Here is a 25,763-nt window from a genome sequence, read left to right as displayed (position 1 = left end):
GTTAATATCGCGCGCGGACGGTTCAGGGACAGAAATGCGACGCCAAGGGGCAGAGGGCGACATTAGAGAACGATTACTGTATTTCCTAAAGGATTTCCAGCCAGTAATCAGAAACGGCTTACGCCGCCGCGCGTGCCTAACCGCATCAGGGCTCCCTGCCTTTCTCTCTCCCGTACCCTTTCGCTCTGCGAATGATTAATCACCGATGGCTACGTAGCTCGCGTTCCATCTTGGCGATGTTCCAGCGAGGCAAGAGTTAACTATTGCCGGCTTGGACCACGAAACAGAAAGAGAGAGAGAGAGAGAGACTTCAAAGTGTCGGTAATTAACGCGACTATTGTGCCAGTTCGTTACCTTCGAAGTTCGGCCAACGGGCCATTACCGTTCCTTGTGACTTTTTCGACGGTTTTTCAACTCCTCGAGAGAGCCACTTTCTGGTCTTCTTTGTACGACGATTCGCATAAATCGGCTACTAATTGTTTCGATAACTTAATTAGTTCGGCCTTTGTCTTTATAGAGTTTTCTAGATTTCTAGTTCTTCGGTTCTCTAGTTTTTTATTTCTCTTTTTTCCTTTTTAGCTCGATGGTGTCCTTTTTCTCTCCAGTTCTCTCTCTCTCTCTCTCTCTCTCTCTTTATTTTTCCCTCTCGTTGCCTTCCCCCCGTTCCCCGGTTCGATTCCCGGCGATCGTGTGCCGCGAATGTCAAATTACGGCGACCGGTTTGCCGGAAGATTATATCGGGAGCAGGAGAGTATCGCGCCGCGGAACAACGTGCCGCGTCGAAGATTGCCGACGCCTTGCCTCTCGCCACGACGCTGTATAAAATCGAATTTATATGCCGTGCCGAGCAAAGAGAAAGAGGGAGAGAGAACACTGGGGAGAGCAAGCACGCCTTCGTTACGCTGGGAACGCGAAATTTACGATTATGCCGGCAACCTTACTTATCTATGGAAATATTATTATCTCGGGCGATTTCAGATACAATACCGAAACAACGACGCGTGACGCAACCCGCTCGAGAATATCGGATGTAGGGACCATTTCAGTTTCACGTTACACAAAAAAGCCTTCTCTCTTTCTCTCTCTCTGTCCGTCGCGAAAGCTTCTCGCGAACCGTAAAATCCAAGGATTCCGTTCCATCGTGTTCGAATCATCCTTCTCGAAGACCAAAGCGCCAAAATGCAAGGCAATTTCTACGGCGAACTTTCCGAGGAGATCGCGACGGATTCCCGCGTTTATCGGTAAATTGCTCGGAGAGGATAAAAAGTGGCGCGAGGGTCAAGTGGCCGATACGACTAGGAGAGGTTACACCGCAAGCGGCGAACGGGGCGAGCCGTGGCGAAGCGCCGACGGCGCGGCGCGGCGCGGCGGCGAGACCGCGTTTCAACCTGTAATGAAAATTGATGGGCTGGCTAACCGCGTTTCACGACAGTTGCAGCTGCAGCCGGGCCTTCTGGCAACTTCCTCGCCTCTATATCCCGTCCGGCGAGCAACTGGTCCGTGTACTTCCAAGGCTGGTTGCTAGCTCACGCTCTCGCGAACGCGACACTCGTAACGATCGACTCGCGCAAACGTTCTACGCTGTTTCCCCGCTCGGTCCTCTCTCGGCTTTTACGATTCTCGGGGCCCGGTTATGGAACCTGGTGCAACGCCTTGGAAATTAGACGGTCGTTCGTCGCGTTCCTTTTCGAGGGAACCATTAGCCGGGACCTGATTGCGCCTCCGTCGATCGGCTCGAACGGCTAGAAGCACCGCTAAACAGTTACACGCTCTGATGAACGTCTGCGAAAATAAGTCGGACACTTTGCACGATATAACGTCTATAATGTCGTTGAAATCGGCCGAATGTTCTATGCAGTCATGCGTTAGTCGTTATTATAAATTTATAAATCATCTGGATTATTGTACGAAGCGTTCTCGTTGTTCTTTAACCGTTCGACTCGAAACTTCGGTCGAAGCGAACCATTTCTATGGTATTCGAACACTGCGCCGAATATCGCGTGTTCGGAAAGGACCGGCGGCAACGATCGAATAAATAAATGAGCGAATGAATAACGACCGATACGGCCGCGTAAAAATCGCGCGCGAACAACGAGCCCGTCCCACGCGCGGCGTTCTCTCGGCGTCGCGCTCGGAGCGCAGAATATCGCGTGTCGCCGAGGCGTATCGGGTTATTGTAACGGAATAAGTTCCACGGAATAGATCGGCCGGAGATCCATTAATAAATACGCGAAAGGAGAGCCGAGAAAGAGAGAGAGAGAGAGCCGTGGCATGCAACGAGACGGTAATATAAATTTCAATTAGCGCGCGTGTGCGCCAACCCTTGCTCGGAAATTGATATCTCAAAGACACGAAAACGCGTTCCCCCGGGATTAAATTCGGACCATGGTGTGTACGCGACAGGCATTCCGTCGCCATATCGTGTCGGCGAGTAGGAGATAGACACCGAGGCCGAGAGAGCAACCGTGTGGTGCACACCGACGAGCAGCGCGACGTTGTTTGATATGCCAGCCGAGCGGCGCCGCAATTCCGCGCCGCGTCGCGTCGCTCTCCGGCCGATTCCGCGAGAGGAATTTTTCGGGTCACGTTGATACCCGCCTTCGGGTCACTCGTACGTTTACTCGCTCTAGACCCCGATCGATCCTATTTTATTGTCCGTGCCGAATGGCTATTCGCAAACGGTTGTAACAGTTGCTCACGCAAGCCCGTCTTTCGGTGACTTCTGAGCCAATGTTACCGGGTACAATGCTGCCAAATTTTGTACAATTGTCAACCGATGTACAGGACACATATCAAAATTCGTTTAGCCGGAAAGAATTGTTAAATGTTAGGATTTTAGGAAAACGTTCGCCGGTAGATGCGTTTACGTAAAAGGAGTCGATGCGATTTAGAGATCATTTTTGGGAATTTGAATAAAGACACCGCATATCGAAGTTCCAAATTTTCCGTTTATCGCAACAATAATTGTCTCCGAAGATACAGCACCGACGATAAAAACATGTTCCACGGGAAAGAATTCATCGTCGAGCGTTACAATATCTCGATAACCGAACGACCGCATTTTTCGTTTGAACGACGGCGTCTCGAAACGGCGCTAATCCTCTGAAAATATTAAAAACCGAGCGCCATGTTTTCCCAGAGGATTGACGGGGCTCGTCTCTGGAACAGGAAGCCTCGGATGTATAAACATTTATGCAAAGCGCGGGGTCGGAGCAGCGCTCGGAAAGCCGAGAGAGAGAGAGAGAGAGAGAGCCGGTCCGCGCGATAAAGCCATTTTTCATGGGTCACGTTCTCCTCGCAACGAAAGTTTCATCGCGTTCGCGACCGGCTACGCGAAAGAGCGACGAGAAAAAAGGAAGAGGAGGGAACCCGTAGAAAAACTGTTGCGGAGCCGGCCCTGGCCGGATACGCGTGTCGAGCTTTTATCGCGGCGGCGCCCCGAAAGCTTTCCGCCGCGGCGCGGCGCGGTGCGGCGCGCGGAGAGGACAAAATCGAGAAACTATTCCGATTAAATATACGAAGCCGTAAAAGCTGTTTCCCTTTACGAGACTTCGACGAGCGAGAGAGAGGGACGCGAGTGCTCGCGGCATCGCGGTCTCCGGCGTGGATTTTACGCGGCGTCCATCGCGTAAATTCCGATTAAGGGGGCCACGGTGTCGGAGTCGAACACCTTTTTTCGCTCTGTCTGTCTCTCTCTCTCTCTCTCTCCTCTCTCTTGCTCTCTCTTTCTCTCTCCGGTGGCGTCGCCGGCAAGCAAATTATCGGAATAACCGAGTAGAAGGAAAGTGGCTGATGCGGGCAATTCCCTCGGCAATTTGCTTAAGCCGAGAGCGGATCGCCGCAACTCTCGGTGTGCAACGGGAATCGTTAAAATTTCCCCCGCCTCGGTTTCTCTCCTATCTTGCCCCCCTCTGCTTTTCTCTCTCTCTATCTATCCCGGTCTCTTTCTCTTTCTCCATTTCCTTTTCTCCCGCTCTCTTTCCCGCTCGATTCCTGCTCTATTCTCCCGGGAGGCATTCGAGTACCAACGATTCGAGATGGGAACATAAACGAGCCTGGTAACGCGTAGTTATGATCGGGATCGCTCTCCGCGAGAGAGAAAAATTTCCTCGACGCTCGCGGATCTCGAAATTCCCGGAAATCCATGATGGCCGATATCGGCTCCGGTTTATTAGACACCGTAAAAAACTCCGATCGGGAAATGAACGTCGCTTTCCCGCGACTGTGTTAATCGAGCACGTTATTCGGCCATCCTTCTCGATCCTTCCTTCCTTTCCCCCGTCCTTCTCCCCTTCCTTCCCCCCTTCCTTCCCCCTTCCTTCCTTCCTTCCTTCCTTCCTTCCTTCCTTCCTTCCTTCCTTCCTTGTTTGCTCGCTTCCTGTCTTCTCATCATCGTGGCTGTCTCCTGCAATAATTCCCAGGACAAACTTGCTTATTAGCTCGCGGACATCCTTCCAATTTAAGTCGTGGGAGCTTGAAACTCCTAGGCAAAAATCGACGAAGCATCGATTCGAACTCTCAACCCCTTGCACTATGATACAGTAATTACTGACGCTCAAGTTATGCTGAAAAATGGACAATCTGGGAAGAGCCTTGCGGCTCGTTTCTATAATTATTGACAATCGATAACCGTAAAAAACGAGCCACAAGGCTCGAATAATCGTATCTCCTCTTCCCAGATTGTCCATTTTTCAGCACAATTTGAGCGTCAGTAAGGGAGACATTACTGTATAGAGTCGTTGCGATGAAGATTCCACTTTTTAAATCGAAGCAAAATTTAATTCTTCTGTTATCGAACTCTAAGTGCATGAATCTAGGGAGAATACTAGAGATGAAGCGATGAAAGTCGAGATTTTTGCCATTGCGTAGCCGAAACTTCGGACATTCGAAGATCTTGGAAAGTCGATCAGAGATCCAAGATCATCGACGGCTTCTCGACGAGCTTCCAGTCGCAACATCGGACCAGAAGTCACGAATCTCGAATGACAGGTCCAGCAGGTGAATTTCGCAGGATCCTAGCGAAGGTCTTACCTAAAGTACGAGATCTGTAGTCGCGAAGGACGTCGATTTCTCGCTCGCCTCGACCCGAGCATCCCCTAATTGCGGATACGAACATTTGTATCTCGGGTTTATTGGTTCGTAAAACCGAGCCATTCGACGTTTGTTCTCCGCGAAGGCGAACGAGAGAGAGAAAGAGAGGAGAGGAGAGAACGAGAGAGGAAGAGCATCGACCGAGACAGTAGGTTATTCGAGTAATGCAAGGAACAGACGGCGGGTTCTCGGCTTCGCTTGCCTCGAATCCTCTTAAAGTTCTCCTAGTCGAACACGGTGTTCGTTTCTTCTCTCTCTCTCTCTCTCTCTCTCTCTCTCTCTCTCTCTCTCTCTCTCTCTGAATCTCTTTCGCTCTCGTGCGGAGGTTCTCTCACTCGTGCACTTGCACTCGTTCGTCCGCCTTCGTCGAATGGTCTGTACAAGAACGAATTCCACCAGAAACCTGTTTCCGGCTTCCCGACACACTGCGATTCGTGCACAGGTACTCTCGAATCCTCTCTCGTTTAGAAGCTCCGTTGCCGGCTTCGATCGACTCTTACCGACAAACGTGATCTCGTCAAGGTATGCCAGTCTCTCTTCTTACCTTGAGAGTTCTTTTTTTCGTTTCCCAGATCTCCGTCTCCTCCTCCTCCTCCTCCTCCTCCTGCTCCTCTCTCTCTCTCCCGCTCTCCCACCCTCTTTTTTCCCTAAAGACCGAGTTATAGTTCTCCGCCGACCTGGTTCGCTCGCGTTACCTCTCGCGATTACGCTTGTTCGTTTAACACGTCCCGATATCGATCCACGATCGAGAATTCCAGCAAATCTTTGGTTTCGTCGCGGCTCCGGTTCCTCTTCGCCGTTGCAATTTCAGCGTTTGCTCGAGCCTTAACCCTCGGATAGGGATTATTGTTGGAAGTGCTAGAAATATTTTTCTCGGCAGACTACTGGTATCTAATTTACTGTTTGATTGATATTATAGAAATATGTTTATGTAGAATTTGTTCAACAACATATTCAAAACTTCTGTATAATTCCGACGTCGAGATTCGCTCGCAAAGGGTTAACATTTTCTATTGTTTGCGGAAGAGGAGAACCGCTCGTGGAATTTTATTTTACGGGAGCACGGTTTGTGCTACGCGATCGTTGGATCGTGGCTTTTTGCACGACTTTCCGATCAATTTCAAAGCAGATAGGGAGAGAGAAAGGGCAAGGAAGGAAGTGGGAGCGATTCGGCGAGAGCTTTGTGCAGGACATCGGCAGCGATATGTCCTATAAATCCTAAACGGATTAATTAATAATAATGCGCGGTCCCGTGCATGTTAAGCTCTCCTTCCTCTGTTCGGTTTCCAACACGGCACAGGGGCGCGCGTGCCCATGATTATTTTAATGAGCGGGCCACTATAGCGACGCGGTCGATCGATTACCCGGCCAGTCGACGAAATTAATAACCCTCTCCTCCTCTGCCCGCCTCTGTCCGCTCTGGTCTCGCTCCGAGCTCCGACCGCTCTTGTCCGCTCGGCTCTCTCTCTGGGTGCGCTCGGCCCACCCCCGCAACGCCGGCAATAGAGAAACCACCCCCGACTCTCCCCCTACCTCCCCTCTCGTTAACGAGAAAATGTTTTCGATCGGCGCGCGATTTCGAGCGGCCTGGATCCCGTGACGATAACGAGCCGAGCGCACTCGTCGAACCCGCTTGTCACCGCGCTGAAATGTCGTCGACGGTCTGCGGCCTCGTTCGCGAAATTTCGTGGTGGCCCACCGGCAACCTGTGGCCCGACTGTTCCCCTCTTTTTCCCACCTGCGACACCTGCAACCCTTTCCGCAGCTATGCAGTCGCAGACGCATTCGCGAAACTCGAGAGCTTCCGTCACGATCAGTAAATCGTCTTCGCGGTTTTCGTTCGATCTAGAAAGGAGATCCAGATCTAAAAAAGGATTTCGCTGATCGTCCGTTAAATTCGACAACTTTATTCTTTCCAGAAGTCCATCGATTTGATTTCGAAAGAACTCGTTCGAGATTATTCGCGCGATTTTCCTCGGCGAACCAGCTTCGAATCGCGCGGATCCACCGGGTGTCGGTTAAATGCGAGGCCGCGGAGGCTCGAAAGTCGGCTGGCTCGAAAAGAAATCGGTGTTAATGGGGCGAAAGGAGGAGCGTTGGCTCGGTGAAACGACGAAAGACACTGTGAACGTGTTCCCCGAGTAAAAAGAGACCGAGGAGAGCGCGCGCTCGGAGGAAAACTCGCCGGGTAGGAAGGAGGTGATTAGCAGTCGGGGAGGGTGAGGGGAGGCGGCGGCGGCGGCTGATCGCGGTATAATCGAGTCGCTTCGAAAAGTAATTATCGGTCGGTTATCTGGCACCGACAGTTCGATTAGGCGGCTCGGCCTGCACGATTTTATCCTTTAAACCGGGAGAACCCTTTCGGAACTGCCGCCGCCCCCCTGTTTGTTATTCCGTCCGGTCGCTTCGGTGACGCGTTCGAGCCGAAGACGAGCTCGAGGAGACTTCTTCGAGGCGATTGCCTCTCGTATCCGGTCAGTGTGCTGGTGTCCCGTCCCGCGTCCCGTGCCGGGAATCGCTAATGCGTGACAGGGATGTCGCTCGATATTCCGTCGGTTTCGTCCAGATTTAAGAACTCCAGGATTTCGTGGCGCTCGTTTTGGACCGCGTCGTTTTGATATGCAACAGAGCCATTTACTTTCGAATTTCGGCAACTTTTTGTCCGGCTCGCTAGGTCCAGCGTTCGTAATTTCCCTCGCGAAACGACACCAGCGGTCGTTTCTTGCAAAGATCGAGCTCTCCGAAAGCGGCGCGATCTCTCGGGGCCCGTGAAATTGGAGCTGGCTGTAGGCGAAAACAGCATCGACCTGCGGAGAGACGAAGGGGATAGCCAGGACTACGTGGAAGCAGCGACAGGGTTTTTGTCGTAGCCGGGGGTAACTTCCGGTAATCGATACCCCACGGTTTCAACGAACCGAACACGTCGCCGGAGACGTTCCGCTCGGACAAAAGCGGAAGTTGCATCGCGACGCTCAAAGGCTTCGCGGTGCTCGCTCCCAATCTCGACGGAGACTTTAGAAACCGAAGTTCCCACACCCCCGTCGCGTTCTCTACCCTCCAGCACAGCTTTTCTTTCCTCGATCGCGTTTCCTCCATTTCTCTCTCTGCCGTTTCACGGCACTCGACGTTCGACGCTCGGCGCTCGGCGGAGTGCCGTCGTCGACGTTGACGTCGAATTTCCGGCATTTTTCGCGCTCTCTCGCCTCGCATTCCTCCGCGCCGCTTTCGCCCCCCTTTTACCCGATGCGCCATACGTTTCCGCGACCCCTCGAGCGAGCCAAAGGCGGAATTCGATTGCCTCGCGAGCACCGGATACGCGATCGACAAGCGAAACCGTACACGGGACACGCCGAGAGGGGTGCTGCCGGTCGATCGGGTTCACAGATACCCCTCCCGATTCTCGCTGCGCTATCGTTTGTCGGGGATCTATCGATCCGCGCGCCGCCTACCTGCCTCGGCGTTGTTATCGTTGCACCGCGAGACTCTCCGCGGATTTACATTCTTCGGCGTTTTGTAAGAATCCGCGGATCCGTTTTATTTTTAGAAGAGCCGCCCCACTGGATCGGCAGAGGAGTGGGCGGTGCTCTTGGCCCGAGTGGGCGTGGCCTGTGGCCCGTGCCACCGAAGGTGCAATTGCCCTCGCGGCAATCTTCCTCTATTAGCGCGAGAATGAATTCGATTCGTCTTTTACATCTTAAAAGCGAGAACGTTGAATTGACAATCGACGTCGAGCGGCTTTGCTTCTCAATTTTAATTTGGTCGAATGAAATACATCAGTTTTATCCAGCTGCGACAATCTTTTTTAGATATCTTCGCGTAGGTCGCGCAGAGTGGGCGTGGCCTCGTGGCTCCGCAGATCCGTCCACGGCTCAGCATTCGGTGCGGAGCAATTGGACCGAAATATTCCGGTTCTTTGTCGACGATCGCTGATCGAAATCGAACGCGTGGGCGTAGACCGACGGAGCGGTTCCCGACGAGGACTCGGATCAACGAACGAACCGGCTTTTTCGCGGCGTCGAGAGATCGTTGACGTTCTCGTCGTGACGAACGATCCCGAGAAACGAGCATCAGACGCGCAGGGCAGCCACGTTTGTTTCCCAACAGGCTATTGGCGTCGTTTGACACCGTTGGCCCCAATTGGCACTCGTTGACCCCACTGTACGCGTTGTCATGACTCCGAGTCATCGGCTTACCAGCCCGTTAAACTTGCTCCCTGGCCTCATCGCCCTCCGTAATCATCCGGCAGGCTTGCTCTCGCCTCTGCCCGCCTCTCACCGACCCTCTCCCTCTCTCTCTCCTCTCTTCTCTCTCTCCTCTCTTCTCTTCTCTTCTCTTCTCTCCGTTTTCTGCCCTCCACCGCTTCTCTCCAAACCCACACACGAACGCGATGCAGAGAGTCTCTCCTCTTCTCTCCTCTCCTCCCATCCTCGATCGTAGCGCTTCTGCAGAAGCGCGCGCCACGCACGAACACGCTTCCTTCCACGTACTCGCCGGAGCGTGTTCCCGCACGCGTTCACGTGCCAGCGAACGGATCCGCTCTCCTCCTTCGGCATGCGAGACCACCGAGAGGCATCTGCTCTCCGCAACTTCCACCGTGAATCCGCTAAATTGATTCGGGCCACGAACTTTGAGGCGCGTTCGCGATCACCGCGCGGAATTTCCTCTCGCGAACTCATCGCCGACTCGCCCGTTCGCCCGTTCGCCCGTTCGCTCGCTTTCTCTCGCGGTTTACAGCTTCCGTTGCGCGCCGGTGCGAGCGGCGTCGAAGCTTCAATTAGCGGCTCGGGCGTTCACAGCTAGATTTCTCCGCCGGTTGCTCCGCCGATCTGTTGGTCTCTGCTTCAGCTCCGATCTTACGGAGAGAATCGTCGTTTTTATCAGCGAAGCGGATCTCCGAGCGGAATTGGCGCGCCATTTCGAATGATCGAGAAGCCGGTACGATTAGATTTCCACGAAATCCAGTCGAAACGACTCCTTAATCGATATAAATTCAATCGCGCGCTACCGTTAAGGCGATTGAGCGAAGCGGAGCGGAGCATGGCGGAGCGGAACACCGCGGCGAATCGAATTCGGTGATCCGCTGGTTGGACTTGTACAGCTGTTTCACGCCGCAAAACAAACACGCGCGCCCCGTTTCCCGCTTGTCCGGCCTTTCCGCCCGTAATTGATCGTAAACCCGCGGCGGTCCCGCGGTTTTACGAGCGGCTCGGTTTAGAAACGGTTTTCCCGGGAACCGAGACTCCGCTTCTCCTGTGTCCCTGTTTCATTGGATTTCTCGGTATCCGCCAGAGCACGCTCTCTCGCCTCCTCTTTCCGTTCTGATAAATAGCTCTCCTTCCCTGCGTATCGCAATTTCATCGAGTCCTCGCGCAAAGTCCATCGCATCGGTAGCCCGATGCATCGTTTGAACAACTTAAACGCGATTCTCCTTCGAGTCGCGACGAGGCCGAACGCCAACGCGGATCTCTCGACGAAGAGATCCGCGGCGAATCGGATCGATTCGATCGATGGAAATCTGTACGGCGCGGAGCCTCTCGCGATCGACGATGTGTCGCCGATAAGGTGATCGAGCGCTGCTGTCCGCTGCGCTTTCGACGCGAATCGTCGGCGTCGGCGTCGAAACGCCGGACTGACATCAAAGGCGCAGTATATAAATCAATTACCGACGGCAAAGCGACGAGGCGGGCAACGCGACGCCAGCCGGCGCGGCGTGCCGAACCGAGCCGCGCTGCGATACGGCCGGTCGACGTTCCGCGCAAACTCGATTATCGATACATCGACGGAGGCCTCTCGTCGGCTGCCAGCCGACCATCGATAAGGGGTAGCTAAGGGTAACAAGCTGCGCCAAGAACGGGGGCGGGGAATCGGCGCTACAGCCTCCCTATAGGCTCGCTTTTGGCACACGATTCCTCTCGATCGATTTTCCCGCTTGTTGGCTCTTCGCGCCGAGCCTGCCGCGCTCGAAATCATTTCGTATTTTACATAAACTTCAGAGCCGCTTTCTCGTAGCAATAACAGTGCCAGTCGCCGTTGTTCTAAACAATTTTGAACACGTCGATGCACGAATCGGATCGCAGAATTTCCGGCAGCAATTTCGGAAAGCTGGCTCGGGAATTCGATGGCAGCGTCCGTTCGATAAACGTCCTGAATTTCTGGACGCTCGGTTAATTAACTCGCCCTCGGAAAGTAATTACACGCACAAAGGTTCCGCAAGTTTTGTCGGGAGCGCGAGCCTGGCCTGGTCTGGCCGCGTTGTTTCGCGCTCGAGCGTGAACCCGGCGCTCGCCTTTGACGCCGGAGGCGGCTCGCCTGTGCACCCGCGAAGAATTTTTCATCCGAGAATTCCGAGGTTTCATTGATCGCGGGTCAAGTGGCTCTGTGACACCAGTTAACCCCGGTCGCGGACGATCCGCGTGATACGAATTACGTGCGAGGCGTGTTTACCAGCCGTTTCTCGCGTCCCCTTCTCGCGTCGGCTTCGTCTTCGTCTTTGTTCGATCGCGCGCCGACAAGCAGAACAGGAGGGATTACAGCGCGCGATGGAAAAAGGAAACGGACGAGGACGAATCGGATCGCATCGCGGCGGATCGGATCGCGCGATGATTCGAGAACGAAAACGGCGAGGCGAGGCGGGTCGGCGCGGGTCGAAGCGGGTCGGCGCGACCGACACGCGTATCCGCGCGAGCTATTTTTGGCGCGATGCGGCCGTGCGGCACGTTCCACTGCCACGTTCACCGTGTCAAATTAATATCGACGCATCCGGCCGGGTACTATCCGATGCCACCGGCCATCGAGATCGTTCAATTGTCCCTCGAGCTTGCTTGAACTCGCGCGCTGCATTCCGCTCGATCGATCTTTGAACGACGCGCAACGCGGACTTTTGTTGTCGGGGCTCGGAACCGAGAGATCCCAGTGGCGGAAACGTGGTCCAACCTCTGCATCCCTGAAATACCTATCGTACAAACGAAAAATTCTTCGACGTTCCGCAGCTCTCTCTAACCGTCCTCGCTCTTCTTTTTTTGTTCCAGGTAAGCAGATGCAGAACGCTCGAGGAGTGCTCGGCGCGGAACAGACACGTAAGTTAATCGTCGTGCGCGACAGAAAAATCCGGAGAAAAGGGAGCGAGAGAGAGGGACAGAGAGAGGGAGCGAGAGAGAGGGGCTTTCGCGCGCCGCGACGCATATAAACGGCCGACGACGTCTTCATTGTTCGCGCGTCCTTTGCCGCGCGTTGATCCGCATAAATTAAATCGTGATTCGAGGCGTCTATCGGCGACGCGAGGCCGGCCTCTCCTCGAAATACAAAAATCTATCTACGGTCCCCGCTCCGACTTTCGTAGCTCCGCCTCTCTCGTCGCTCTCGCGCGGACCTCGTCGCAGTGTTTAGACCTCTTCGGAAAACTGTTTAAGTTTGGGCCTGTCCGGCTAGCAAATTTCTATTCTTTCCATGTTCACTTTTAGTATCAATTCGGTGAGCCAGTGGAGCAGCGTTTAAAAGGTCCGAGTAGGAGTCTAAACATGTGTACAGTGTCCAAGATATCTGTAAGAAATTTCGAATCTCCCAAAAATCTATAGCTAAGACATTATTGAACGAAACAGAAAAGCATTCGTTTCCGCGTTCGGTACAGAAAGTGGGCCCTCGGAGGCGTGGCCTATCGCCGCTCTAGCTCGCAGTAGGCGTGTCCTCCGTCCCCGCGATACCCAGTAGGCGTGGTCTACTGTCGCTCCCGGGTATACAGTCTCTCGCAGCCCACGCCTAGTTGACTCACCGTCGAAAAATCTAGTCCCGCGATCTCTGTCGTCGGAAACGTTGAGTCAGCCCAGTTTCGGAGCCAGGGCAATGCCCCACGGGGCAGTAGTCGGCCACGCCCGGTCCGGGAAGCGGAAAATAAACCGGAGCACGGGCTTAGCAGCTGAGCCGGCGCGCCGTGGCAAGTCGGCGAGTGAAACTGGCAACGGCAACCGGCGTTCGGGTGATCGGGCTCGAGCGAATCAGACCGTTTCGCAGTCCCGTCGAGGGACCGGTGCATAAACAAACGGCCGCGCGCGCACGAGAGAGAGAGAGAGAACTCTCTCACTGGAATATCTAACGGTAAACGATCGTTGGCGCGATACGTGGCTTCCAGTTACGGAGCAGCGCGCCTGGAAGACCGTTTGACATCGTTCGCAGCGATTGTCCTTACTCGGAGCGGAGATATCTCGGCTCGCTGGATAATTGTTTGCTTCTTGAATCATTTTAGTTGCCGCCATCGCTTCTAACGATTCGGTAATTACTTAATTAAAAAATTAGCCGGGAATTACGCGATTCTTGTTGACGGTTCTCCGGGAAGTAAATCACGGTCGTCTCACCGGAAGTCAACCCCGTTTCCCCCGCACCGTTAACAGATCTTTCAGGAGAACTGTTCTTGTTTTCTAGGACAGCGGTAACGACCTCGGGTCGCCTGCCATACTTAACCCCTTGCCCTATAATATCGTGTCGGACACGCTGCTAAGATTTGGAACATGATCTACCAAGATGTTGTTCGCGTTTCTTAAATCGAAATGAAATTCCACCCTTCTGTTAACAATAAAAAATGTCAACGTTCAACTACAGCTTGGCATTCGATAAAGAAAAACGATCTGTCTCGTCTAGGAATTTACTAACGACTTGGCTGCGCATGAAATCTCGGCGCAAGGGGTTAAAGACCCCCAACTTTCTAAACATGCGCGAACGAACGCGCTCCATCGGATATTCGCAGACGTTCGAGTTTGCAGACCGGATCGGAAAATTAACCGAAAACGGAATTTCGATGCTTCGATTTCTTGTAAAAGTTAGCCGACTAGTCGCGGATAGAAAAGTCCGCGAGCAGATGTTTCCTTTCGTGGCTATCATAATTCGAGCGTTGAAAAATCGAGCGTAGCATCGGAAGCGGCGCTGATATTTTATCGCAAGAAAGAGAGAGAGAGAGAACGTTTCCATTGTTACGATCGGGGCTCGGATCGGCCCCGTCGTTAGGAACAACCGATTTCCTCGGGAAACGCGTTCGTAGCGTTGAAAACTCGCAAAGGGGATTTGCGCCGATACGCGCGCGGAGTGCGGAGTCGTAACGATTTCACGGGCGGGCGGTTATTCGGATGCAAGCTTGTCGTGCAGGGAAGTGGCGAGTGTAACGGGGGACGAAGCGTGCGCGGGGGTGGCTCTCTGCATGGCGGTGGGGCGCGGCGGGGGTGTAGAGAGTGAGGGAGAGAGAAAGAGGAGAGAGAGAGAGAGAGAGAGCGAGGGGTGGGTAGAGAGAGAGACGAGGCGGGCTGCTCTCTCGCATGCACCGCCGCCCCCGTAATCGCGGTTAATTAACGAGCCGGCAGCTGGTAACGAGGCTGCCGATTGCTTGCCAAGCATCGGCCGCGATTATTCCGGCTCCTATTCCTTTCCGGTTCGTCGGATTCGCCGAGCGATTGTCATCGCTTCCGCCGGAAAACGGTTCCACGTTTTTCAGAGGCTGTCCCTTTCTGCTGCGGGCGCGACTCGGCTCTCCGGAAGGTTTCGCGCTGCTTCGGGACTTTGATGGTGTCGCGGCGATCCGAGGAATGCCGGCTCCGAAAGTAGACGGGAATAGAGAAAAAGGGAGGCGACCGAATAGGAACGCCGCGAGGCCCGGACGAAAATACGGTTCGGGAAATCGGGAAACGCGCGATCGAGTCTCCGAAGCTTAGGCTTCGTTCGCATTGGCCCGAGATTCGTACAGTAATGTCTCCCTTATTGACGCTTAGATTGCGCACGAAAATGGACAATTTGGGAAGAGAAGATACGATTAAATTGAGTCTTGCGGTTTATTTTTATAGTTATAAATTGTCCATAATTATAAAAAACGAGCCGCAAGGTTCGAATAATCGTATCTCCTCCTGCCAAATTATCCATTTTAGTGGACAATTTGAGCGTCAGTAAGGGAGACGTTACTGTACCTCGCACCTCTGCGGATGAATTTTGTCCATTCAATTTTCGTCTACTTCGCTCCACTTATACAACATCGATTACTTTTTCAATATCCTTACGTTTCGCGGATCTCACGAAAATTAGCGAGATTTAATGTACCAGCGCGACAATATGTTTTCAAGCGTGCGCAAACAATTCCGTCAGCCGGATACAAATAACGCGATCGGCCATACGTGAATCGCGCTGTAGCACCGTGGGGAATCGCGCGCTTCCGTTCGCGTTGTCTCGACGTTTCGAAAGAATTCGAACAGAGTGTGCAGCCTGTGAAACGCAATCCGCGGATAAATGCCGGGATTTCTTTTCGGTGCCAAGGATTTCCAGATAAATGTGTTTTCCGAGCGACGAGTGATTAAAGCGTTCCCTCTTTCGCTCCGCCATTCTCTCTCTTCTCCCAGCGTTCCTCCCACCAGATTTCTCCCCCCCCTCTCTCTCTCTCTCTTTGTCTCTCTCTCTCTCTCTCTCTGCTTCCTCCGGTTCCCTTCTATCTTTTTTCTCCTGTCAGCGAAGCAGCGGAGCGTTTCTATCTTTGCGCTTGAAAAGGATCGCGAACGTCCTTCTCCTCGCTTTAACCAACCGGGCCGTTCTTTTTCCGCGGAAAATGCAGCTTTTAAATCTCGATCCGCGTCGTTCCCCGCCGGGAACCGGGAGGAAGAGCCACGGGATGCCGGCGTTTCGTCGCCGAAATGGAAAACACATCCTACCCTGTTAGATGATATGAAAATCGAACCGTCGAATCGGCGCAATAAACGCGTTGTTCGCGAATTAAACGCGAAAGGGTTTGTTCGTGCATTGTGCGAAACGAGTGAGAGAGATTTTATTTTCAAGAAAGCCGTAGAGAAGAGGGTCTCTTATTAGGAATATCTCGGGAAAAATGGAATAGACGCGCCTCGGAGACGAAGCCGAATCCGTGTCTTCGTCTCGGCGAATTAATCTAGCGAAATGGCACGGCGGGAACCACCCCTCTGTGTCGGCCGTTTTTCGAGCAAAGTAACGGACGTTACTAGAGCGTGCCATAATCGCCGGGCGCAGACAGAAAGTCTTCTTCCCGTTTCCAGCCACCCGGTTTTACCGGGGCGCGTTCGTCTCTGTTTGTTAAACCAAAGGGAACCGCTGGAATTCCCGTCGAGCACACCGTTCCGGCAGGATATGGAAATTCGGTCGATAGATGGATCGCCGTTCTCGATTTCCGGTGGATGGATCCCGTGGACCGGAATCTGGGAAAACGGCGATACTCCGCGGAGTCCGCAGGCAACGAGAAACTTTTCCGCTTTTACCCCGGCGAATCCCACAGACGGCGCGACGCGACTCGGCTCGGCTCGGCTTGGTACGGCGCGGCAGGGCCGTGTACTTGGCGTGAAAAGTTCCCGTGCCCGTTAATCTTCACCCTCTTGAAGTTTATCGTGCGTTACGTAGACCCTCGCACCAAGTTTTCGTCGAGGAAACGCCGGAAGCCGGAGGGTAGATAGAGAAGGCTACCGGTCGCTGCAAAATCGAGGATCCTGCGTCGCCTTTCCGAGACAAGCAAATTATTTTATTCGAGAACAATAATACTCGAGGATAGTTTCTTTATACTATTTTACTTTATTTTCTCTCATAATTACGAATTTAAACGAGTCCGTCGAAGAACGAGGCTAACTCTAATTTCAATCGAATCTATTTCTGAGCCGTCCCCGCGTATCCGTTTGTCGCGCGTTCTTCTAAATTTAATTTAATTGAATTTCAAACGTTCAGAAATTTTTTTCCGGGCACGAATTGTCGGTCGATTCGTTTCGCATCGCAGAGGACCGGCAATTTTGCGTCGCTCTGTACCGTTTGCTCGCTATCAAGCGGCGCGGTGCGAAACTCGCTGCCGCTACCGAATAAATAATAAGAACAGGAAGGAAAAAGTTGACTGCCGGGAATACCGTGCCAGGTTGTAAAGTCTGCCAGCGAACGGCGGCGTTCCCGTGAAATTTGTGCGCTCGAACCGCGGGAAAAACCGCCTCGGAACGACCGGAGACCTGGAAACGATTTGCGGAGAAGTCTGCGAATTAAGAGAGAGAGAGAGAAAGAGAGAGAGAGAGAGAGAGAGAGAAAGAGAGAGAGAGAGAGAGAAAGAAGGCTCGCGAGTGGATACCGAGTGGATTACACTGGCTTCTCGCAGAGGGGCAGAGACGATATCGATTGCTCGCGCTCTCGAGTCACCCTCCTCGAACAATTCTTTATTCCTCCTTGACTTTGTTATCGGCCGGTCGCCGAGGAGCATCGTTCGGCCTCGTATTTCTTCCTTCCGGTCTGCTCTCGACCACTTTCGGGCTAGATAAGCGCGTGCGCCTTTTTTTCTCGAGCAGATCTCCACACCTGAACTTCGAGGGAACAGGTACGAGTCTATCGATTCTCGACAGACTTCGTCGACGAGCGCCCTTGACATCCTCCGTGGCCTCAATTCTTCGAGATGCCCGCATCGCGCGTCTTTCGGTTCCTTTTCATCCGCAAAATTACGACAGCTGTCGTTGCGAAACGTCGATGCATCCTTTTTGGCCTTCTTTCGACGAGATTCGCGAATTTTTCGCCGGTACGATCGATCGATCGAAGCGCCGATGGCCGTTCAAGAAGGAACCCTTTTGACCCGTAGCGATCTTTTCTTGCCGCAAAACTACGTGCGAATTTTTCTGTCGAACGAAAATGAAAATGGCGGTTGATAGAGGCGATACACGGCGACCCGATCGATTCTCGCGAATCGCGGCTGCAGTAACCGCGCGATCTTCCTCTCTCCTCTCCTCTCCGTGGCGGCGTTTTATGAATTTCGAAGTACCTCCGGACCGTGAAGATCGGCCGGATGGGATAATCCGTCTCATCTTCTCTATCCTGCGGTCGTTATCGAGAAACTCCCGTCGGGGGACAGCGGGAGACCGGGTCGATTTATCCATTCGACCCTGGCGGCACTCTCCGGCTCGTTAATATTAATTAACGGCGGTGACATCACGCTCTCCTAAATATTTGATTACCACGTACACCCTGGAAGAAGAGAGAGAGAGAGAGCGAGAGCGAGAGGGAAAGCGAAGGAGGTGTAGAGGCCACGTTGGCTCGGTTTTCCGCATCGTTAGGCGCCGCTAATCATCCTTTAAATTCGTTCCCAACCTCGGAAATTGAACGACTTCTAGGTCGCTTCCGCGCTCCCGGCGAAAAATGATTACCTGGAAGCTCATCGGCCAAGCTCCGGAGAACTCCCTCGTTTTCCTGTTTCGACCCGGTTCTTCCTGGCCCGGTTCAAATTACTCCGCCATCCTGTTCTCCATCGAGGTGCCCCCCGAAAAACGAACGATACGAACAAATTCGCCGAAACGTCTCTCGCTAATCGTTTTACGGAAGAATAATTCTGCGGATAGAACTTCCCTGTGCCTCTCGTTTATTAGCTAATTGTTCGCCGTTCGACGATATTTATCGATAATAGACCAGAATCGTTGGAGAGAAGGCTTGATCTCGCGAACCGGTTGCGAGAGAAGTTCGAAGCTCGAAGCCTCGAGGTCGCCTCGAGACACGCCTCGTGTCACGGATTCTAAATTGAAATTTCACGGGGAGGCGGCGTGAGGGAGAGGGTCGAGCCGCAAGATCTTCGCGCAAGAAACGATTTCTTTTTCGCGAAGAAAGAAAGAATTCGGAGTTGTTGCTGGCAGAGCGGCGACGGTAATAAGGCGGAACCCTCTCTTCGGGGGTCGCCGGGTGTCCCTTTTCATCTCGGAACAGCTTCCCGAGAGAGCCGGTCTTTGAATGGCTTTCGGTGCGGGAGGCTCCTCGACAAATGCACCGGGTAAACAGTCCGCGTCGCATTCATTAGGAAAGTTTGGCGGTGGCGGGGCGGCTGCTGTGTCGCGCAGCCTGTTGGCGTAACTTCAGGGCCAAAGGACGGAACGAGGAGAGCGATAAAGAGAGAGAGAGAGAGAGAGAGAGCGGCGAGAGACGAAGCAGAGATCGGGTAGCGGTTGGCTCTTTCATTTCCGCGGGCGGAACCCCATATCGGGTCGACCCTTTTCCGATCTAGGGCCAGAACGGCCCGACGGAGCCGTCGCTATCTGCCGAAGCAGGCTCTGCCAGAGCGAAACCTCGCTCCGAGGGTTTAACCGCTCCCTCCCATCCTCCTCTTTCAACGGGTCTCTCCTACCGGCCACCCCCGCGCCACCTTCGCCCTCTGAACCGCCATCCGGCACACCCTCCGACCCTTTATTCGCCAAAGAGGGCTGCAGAAGCGGCGGGGGGTAGCAATTGCGAAACTAGTTGCCTGGCTTTAAACTCGCCTCCGACCCGACCGGAGAAGCGAGAGAGAATCCGCGAGCGGAGGAGCGGCGCGGCACGGAGAGGAGAGGAGAGAGGGAGAGACGCATTCCGCTCCGTGCCAGCCAGCCGAGTGGTTGGAGAGGATTGAGAGGGCAATATGTTCCTGAGGAGCCTCCAATTTCCTTCGTACAAGGCCGACGCGGACCCCTCCACGAGGGTGGCAACCACGGGAACCATGCCCCCCCCCCCCCTTGCAACCCGCTCCTACCCGACGCACCATCGATTCCTACCGTCCCTCCTTCCGTCGAAGGCTTCCTCGGCACGCACTTCAGGGACTCGGAGCAACTTCCAGACTCTGCGGGGCCGCTTCTTCGACGAGCTGGCGAGAAACACGGTGGAACGGTGTGCCGCGAGCATCTTGGCTCGGGTCCGTTTTGACCCGGGACTGTTGCCCCGACACGCGGATCGATATTTGGAAGTTTTTGGAAACGGCAGCGACAAATCATCGCGCATTTCTAATAATCGCGGAACAACCTCGAAGCGGATCGTTCAGGCCTGTTTCCAGGATTGAAGCAGCTCGACGCGTGCATCGTTCGGCAATATATTCCGCGATGATGCGGGAGTGTACTCCTGCACCGCCGGACTGGAAATTAACTCTCGACCCGTCAGCCGTCATAAATACGGCGGTCGATGGTTTCCGGAGTTCTCGAGCTTCGATTCGGCGCAAAGATTGAAAAACAAAAAGGAATCTAACAGAGAGAGAGAGAGAGAGAGAGAGAGAGAACCTGGACGTTTTCCCGTCGAATCGCGGACAGATGGCTCCCCCGCCTCCCTCGTAGCGTTTTGATTTCAATCGCAATCAGTCCGCGAATCCGTTCCCCGGCTTTTCCTTTTTCCCCGGGGCTCGTCGACGAGATAGAGAGAGAGAGAGAGAGCAGCCGGGCCGGGACAAAAAGCTGCGGCCAAGGGGAAAGGAGAACCGGAACCAGGAAAGGGAAACAAAGACAGAGAGGAGAAGAGGGAGCAAGAGGGAAGGAAGAAGGAGAAAGGGAACTTTAATTTCTCGCGTTCCCGCTCGCCCGTTTCCGCGTGAATTTTCATTCCATTTCGCGCGACCACCTACTCGTTATTTCATTTCGTTCTACGAGCAGGCTAGATCCGCCCACACCACCGACGTCGACGTCGACGTCGACGTCGAGCTTCCTCCCGGCGGCGCGTTTTTATTTAATTCCCCCGAGGAACGCGGACGCGGAACACCTTCGCGGACTTTTTCCGCGTCGGCGCGGCTCCTTCCGGCGTAATTGCGCCGCATCGCTTAATTCTACCTGTTCCTCCGCGTATCCGCCCCCGCGGGACTATTAGATTGCGCGATGATTCCCGTTACTTTGCGCGGGACTCGCTCGCAACCGATTTTTTCCCCGCTGCTCCGCCGATTCGTTTCTACTCACCGTAGAGACAGCATCGATCACCGATGGCGCGACGCTTTTCGCGATTCAATTTTTCTCGTATCGATCGCGAGGAAACTCACGCAGAATCGGGAGAACCGAGCCGCACAGCCTTCGGTCGACGCGACACGCCGATTCGCGCTCGGCCATTTCCAGCGGAATTTCCGCAAGACGCGGGAGGGGATGCGCGCGTTTCAATTCAAAATGCACGACCGAGTTGATTGCGAGCCCGCCGAATGGTTTATGCCACGCTACCAATTCCCGGCTGCCAACGCTTTCTATCTGCTCGTCTCTCGTCGAGCCGCGTCGCGTCGGGGTTTAGCCGGCGCGGGGGCGGCGGAGGCGCGAGCGTGTTCGTTTTCACGTGGCCGCCTCGTCGCGTCGGCGGAAGGCAATATGTGTGTCCGCAACCGCATGCAGCTCGAAACTGTCTGGGACCCGTCCTCCTCGAAAACGACGCCAGTCGATCCCTCTAGCTGCGAATTCAAACAAATGTAATGTCTCCCTTATTGACGCTCAGATTGTCCATCAAAATGGACAATTTGGGAAGAGGAGATACGATTATTCGAGCCTTAGGGTTTATTTTTATAGTTATAAATTATCTACAATTATAAAAATGAGCCGCAAGGCTCGAGTAATCGTATCTCTTCTTCCCAAATTGTCCATTGTAGTAGACAATCTGAACGTCAGTAAGGGAGACATTACTGTATTTCCGTGCCGTCCAGCTCCAGAACTTGCACGGTCTCTGCAAATATGACTTATGTCGTTCGCTAACGAAATTAAATCGCAAATGTTTGTAATCTGTTGTAATAGAATCTCATCGAAACTCGACGCGCTTCTTAATCGATATTCGAAAAATGTACTTCAATTTCGTAAGGTATGCGGAATCATTTTCCTCGAAGCTACACGCGTATCTTACCTTCGTCCGCAACCATATCACTCTTCCACTCTTGGTGGTCGCCAGTGGAGAAGCGCAAAGGGTTAAATAATATATTCGCGAGGTGCTAAACGTAAATTCAGGCTAAAAGGAATTTTTCCTCGAATCGTCGTTATAACCTAGTCCTCTCCCTTCCTCGTTGTCAGCCCTTACGGACGAGGGTATATAAAGGGTGGCCCGAAACGCGGCCACCGATCGGTAAACGCGGGTCGCGGTGGATACGTGTAGCAGTCGCGGAGCCGGTAATCCGCCGTATACTGTGCCCGTGCGACCGCTTTCGCGCATTCGACCGGCTAATCGCCGGCTAATCCCTTGATCGCATTAGAGCGCCGGATAAATCCGCGGACTTCCGGCGGATCGATCGATCGAGACACACCGACCCGCAGCCGGATCCGGCGTCTCCAACAGGTAATCTCGACGCGTTAAAGCAGCAGGATTCGCCCGCTCCGATCCTCCCGCATCAATTTCATTCGAGAGCGTTTCATCTCGCGGTCATCTCGCGGATCGGTTGCGCAATCGATTACAATAAATCGATATCAAGGGTACTTCGAGCACAAGGATATAATATCCGACGTTTCGGCGAAGCGATCTAGAAAATCCCATCAGCGAGAGCAAGCTCGGAGGTGTGTAAGCGCGCGGGTGGTTCAACAGGGCGTCAGCAGGCGGTGAACAGCAGGGGGTGGTGTAGCGACAGATGGGCGCGGAGAAGAAGGGCGAACGTGGAGGAGGGCTGGTGCTGCAATTAACGGCGGGGTCCGATTCGTAGCTTCTATATCTCTCGGTAAAAATCACGGGGGCGGGACCCCGATGATCGCTCGGAGGATTAAAAAGAGCCGGGGCGACCTTGTTGTTCTATTTATTTTTCGGTTCCCCGGGGTGGGTTGGTCGTGTGTCGCTCGCTCGCCCCCAGAGCAGTCAACGGTGCGTTTAGCCGCGAGTTTCTCGCGCGTACTCGTTCATAGGTTTCCACAGGTTCTGCCACAGGTTCGCGCGATTCGAGCCAGCGCTCTGTGTATCGGGGTGGTTGTACGTACAAAACAGGCCGGGCCGGGCCGCGCCGCGTCGCGCCGCACCGCGGCGGGTCGAGTCGGGTCGGGGGTGGGCAGGATATTTTCCATGGCGTGCACATTCGTTATTCGGCCGGTCGATGCCGGGTAATTGAATACGCGGCTTTTATACGTGACCGAGGGTGGTGTACGCCACGGTTCTCCGCTGACGGTGGCGAAGAATGGGGACCGGGGACAGGGGCGCTGGTCGGGGTCGGGGGTCGGGGGTCGAGGGTCGACGAAGGAAACGAGCGAGAGAGCAACCGTTGACGGGAGCGTGGCGCCGAGAGAGGGAGAGGAGCGAAAGCCCGCCGGAAGAGAGGGATGAGAGAAAGGGTTGGGGACTGGGGCTACACTCGATGTGTTCCGCTGTTCCGGGGTTTTATAGCGGCGGTCGGAATTAATGAGGGGCCGTGTTTTCACGGCGGCCGAGTGCCGGTGCAGATTTCATTTTACTATTTACCCCGGGGAATTTATTCGGCGACGACCGACCGGTGGCCGACCTCGCCACGGCTCCGCGACGCTACAGAGAGAAGCCAGGGTGTGGTGTGCTTTTGCTGGCCACCGCGGCTAGACGCGATCCATCGGTGTGGCTCGCGAAATCCTTTACTTCCTTTCGCGTCTGTACAGAAATCTTTTGCCTGGTTCTGTCAGATTTCGACGAACGAATCGCGTCGCGGTGTCATCGAGCCGATCGAGCCGCTGTAAAATTTTAGAAAATCGCGCTTCGATCTCCTAACTCGATCGCTTTGGAAGTCGCGAGAAGGAGCCGGGAACAAGTTTCCGAAGGCTCCTAAAATTTTCGTCGGGATAACGGTGCTCGATAAGAAGAGAGGAGTCGTAGGGGCGCTCTCGCACCCCTACGAGTCCCTTGACATTTTGCCAAGCACCCCCATTGAATCACCATATAAACGACTCCGGGGCCCTGCGAGCTCAACCCCTGGCTTGATCCGCCCCAACCTCAAATATACGTTTCATTTTAGTACGGTCGTAGCCGCGGCACTCTACAGTCATCATGGGCGTCGAAATTCCGCCCCGATTGTATATAGAAAGCACGCGGGGGGATGATGGTGCGTGTACGGGGGCTATACTGGGCAACGTTCGCAGACTCGTCGGACCCGGTCGCGAATCGGCCGATTCAAATAATAGAAAGGAAGACTTTTTTTCTCTCTCTCTCTCTCTCTCTCTCTCTCTCTCTCTCTCTCTCTTGTATCGTACCGTTGTTCCCCGGTCCAAGATTCCGCAGGAAAATAAATAAGGGGATGGAAAATCGAAACGGCGACGCCAATGCGACTCGATCCTCCCTCACCCTCGCTGCCACCGCTCCAAGGGTGCCTCTGGGATTTCGCTTCGACGCTGTGCTCGTTCGTCCGTTCGTTCGTTCGTTCGTAAGGTGCTTCGGAATTTCCATATTAATTCGTTAGATCGCGGAACGTGACGGGAATCCACGATTTAATAACGTTTTGCCCGCGATTCGTCGCCGCTCGCGACTCTGACGACCTCGGTGGCCCCCGGACCAATCCGCGCTCGCCAGAAACGACGGGGTAATGCGAATTTTCCACCCGCAGTCGGCGGAAGCTCGCGCGCGATCGATCGTGTCATCGCGCGAGGAAAATCGCGCCGAGTTCCGCGACTTCGACGCGCAAATCGGTCGAGCGGAAAAGGTGAAAACTTTGAGGAAATCGAATTTAAACGCGTTCGATCCATACGCTCCGCTCATTCTACAGTAATGTCTCCGTAATTGACGCTCAGATTGTGCACAAAAATGGACAATTTGGGAAGAGGAGATACGATTGTCCGAGTCTTGCGGCTCGTTTTTATAATTGTTGAAAATCGGTAACTATAAAAATGAGTCGCGAGGCTCCTCTTCCCAAATTGCCCATTTTCGCGGACAATCTGAGCGTCAATTAGGGAGACATTACTGTGTACTCAACGATTGTAACACGCGCGAGCCTTGCAACGGACGTGTTCGATCGAAGCAGAATTACTGTAGATGTTACTCTACTGCTTGATAATCTTCTCTTTGATAACAGTTTCATCGATCGAAATAATACGTCGAACGATCGATGAACGGCCGTGGCTGTGTGGCGCAACAGCGATAAAATGTTAAGAAGCGAAAAGCAGGCTCGTTCGAAGGATAAAACGACGGGACGGTTTCGCGCAGCGATTTGCGGGGGCGTACGGTAAAAATCAGCGCGGCGGGGTTAGAAAGAGCGAGGAGAAAGGAGAAGGGGGTGCGGTAACCGTTTGTTTGGATAGCCGGTGCGACGGGTTATCGATATCGGGGAGGGCGAGAAGGGGGTGGAAACACGGCGGTTAGAGTCGAGGTAAACGCGGAGCCGATCGGGCGAATCAATTGTTTGACTTCCCAATAGGATTTGACCGCGGACCGAATAAAAGGACGCGTGTCCCGCAGTTTTATTTGCGCGAACCCGGGGGTGACACTGCGATCGCTAACAGCGCCAGTTCTCGGTGACACTGTCCGTCCTTCCGACCTCGATTCCACGGGACCCGACCGGGAATCGATGAGCATCCGCGTCGCGTCGCGTCGCGTCGCGTCGCGCCGCGCCGAGCCGAGCATGCGACAGATGTTGATCTAACTGCGTGTGGCAACCCTTTGTAGAGGCTGCAATTTACACGCGCCCACCTCGCTACAGAAAAATATGGGGGCCGGGGCGGCGATGAGTGGTTGTCGAGAGGGGTCGCCGGAGGGACGCGGACAACCGACCCAACCGTTCACCGGTGATTGTTCGCGACCGCACTGTGCGCCGCGTCTGCGCTGCCAACGGCTTCCGTTGCCACCACCGCGGCCCGTCCGCAAACCCGCTTCCGCTCCTTCACCGAATTTTTTCGCTCCGCTCCGCTCGAAACGCTCGGCTCTCGCTTTTAACGAGATCTTCGAGTTTTCGGCAATCTTCCTCCCTCGAACCGCGAGAGTCACGCGAATCATTCTTTTATATTAGCGCAGCTATTCTGCACACCTAACAGTATATATCGATAGTATTTTCTTCGTTTTTT

At 53.9% G+C, this 25,763-nt stretch overlaps 1 protein-coding gene across 4 annotated transcripts in view; it reads left to right on the top strand.

Moving 5' to 3' along the window:
• px (MAP7 domain-containg protein plexus) overlaps positions 1-25,763 on the top strand; it is a 69,001-nt gene that overhangs the window by 22,294 nt on the left and 20,944 nt on the right. For 2 of the 4 annotated variants that reach the window (XM_033481093.2, XM_033481092.2), the window contains exon 8: positions 12,120-12,167. The exons of the other annotated variants lie outside the window; for them this stretch is intronic. In XM_033481093.2, coding sequence (XP_033336984.2) covers positions 12,120-12,167 — 48 coding nt within the window. The remainder of the gene's footprint in view (positions 1-12,119; positions 12,168-25,763) is intronic. 4 annotated transcript variants of the gene reach the window in all.

Source organism: Megalopta genalis, chromosome 2 (genome assembly GCF_051020955.1).
Source record: "Megalopta genalis isolate 19385.01 chromosome 2, iyMegGena1_principal, whole genome shotgun sequence".
Taxonomy (NCBI): domain Eukaryota; kingdom Metazoa; phylum Arthropoda; class Insecta; order Hymenoptera; family Halictidae; genus Megalopta; species Megalopta genalis.
This window is presented reverse-complemented; position numbering and strand designations above follow the sequence as displayed.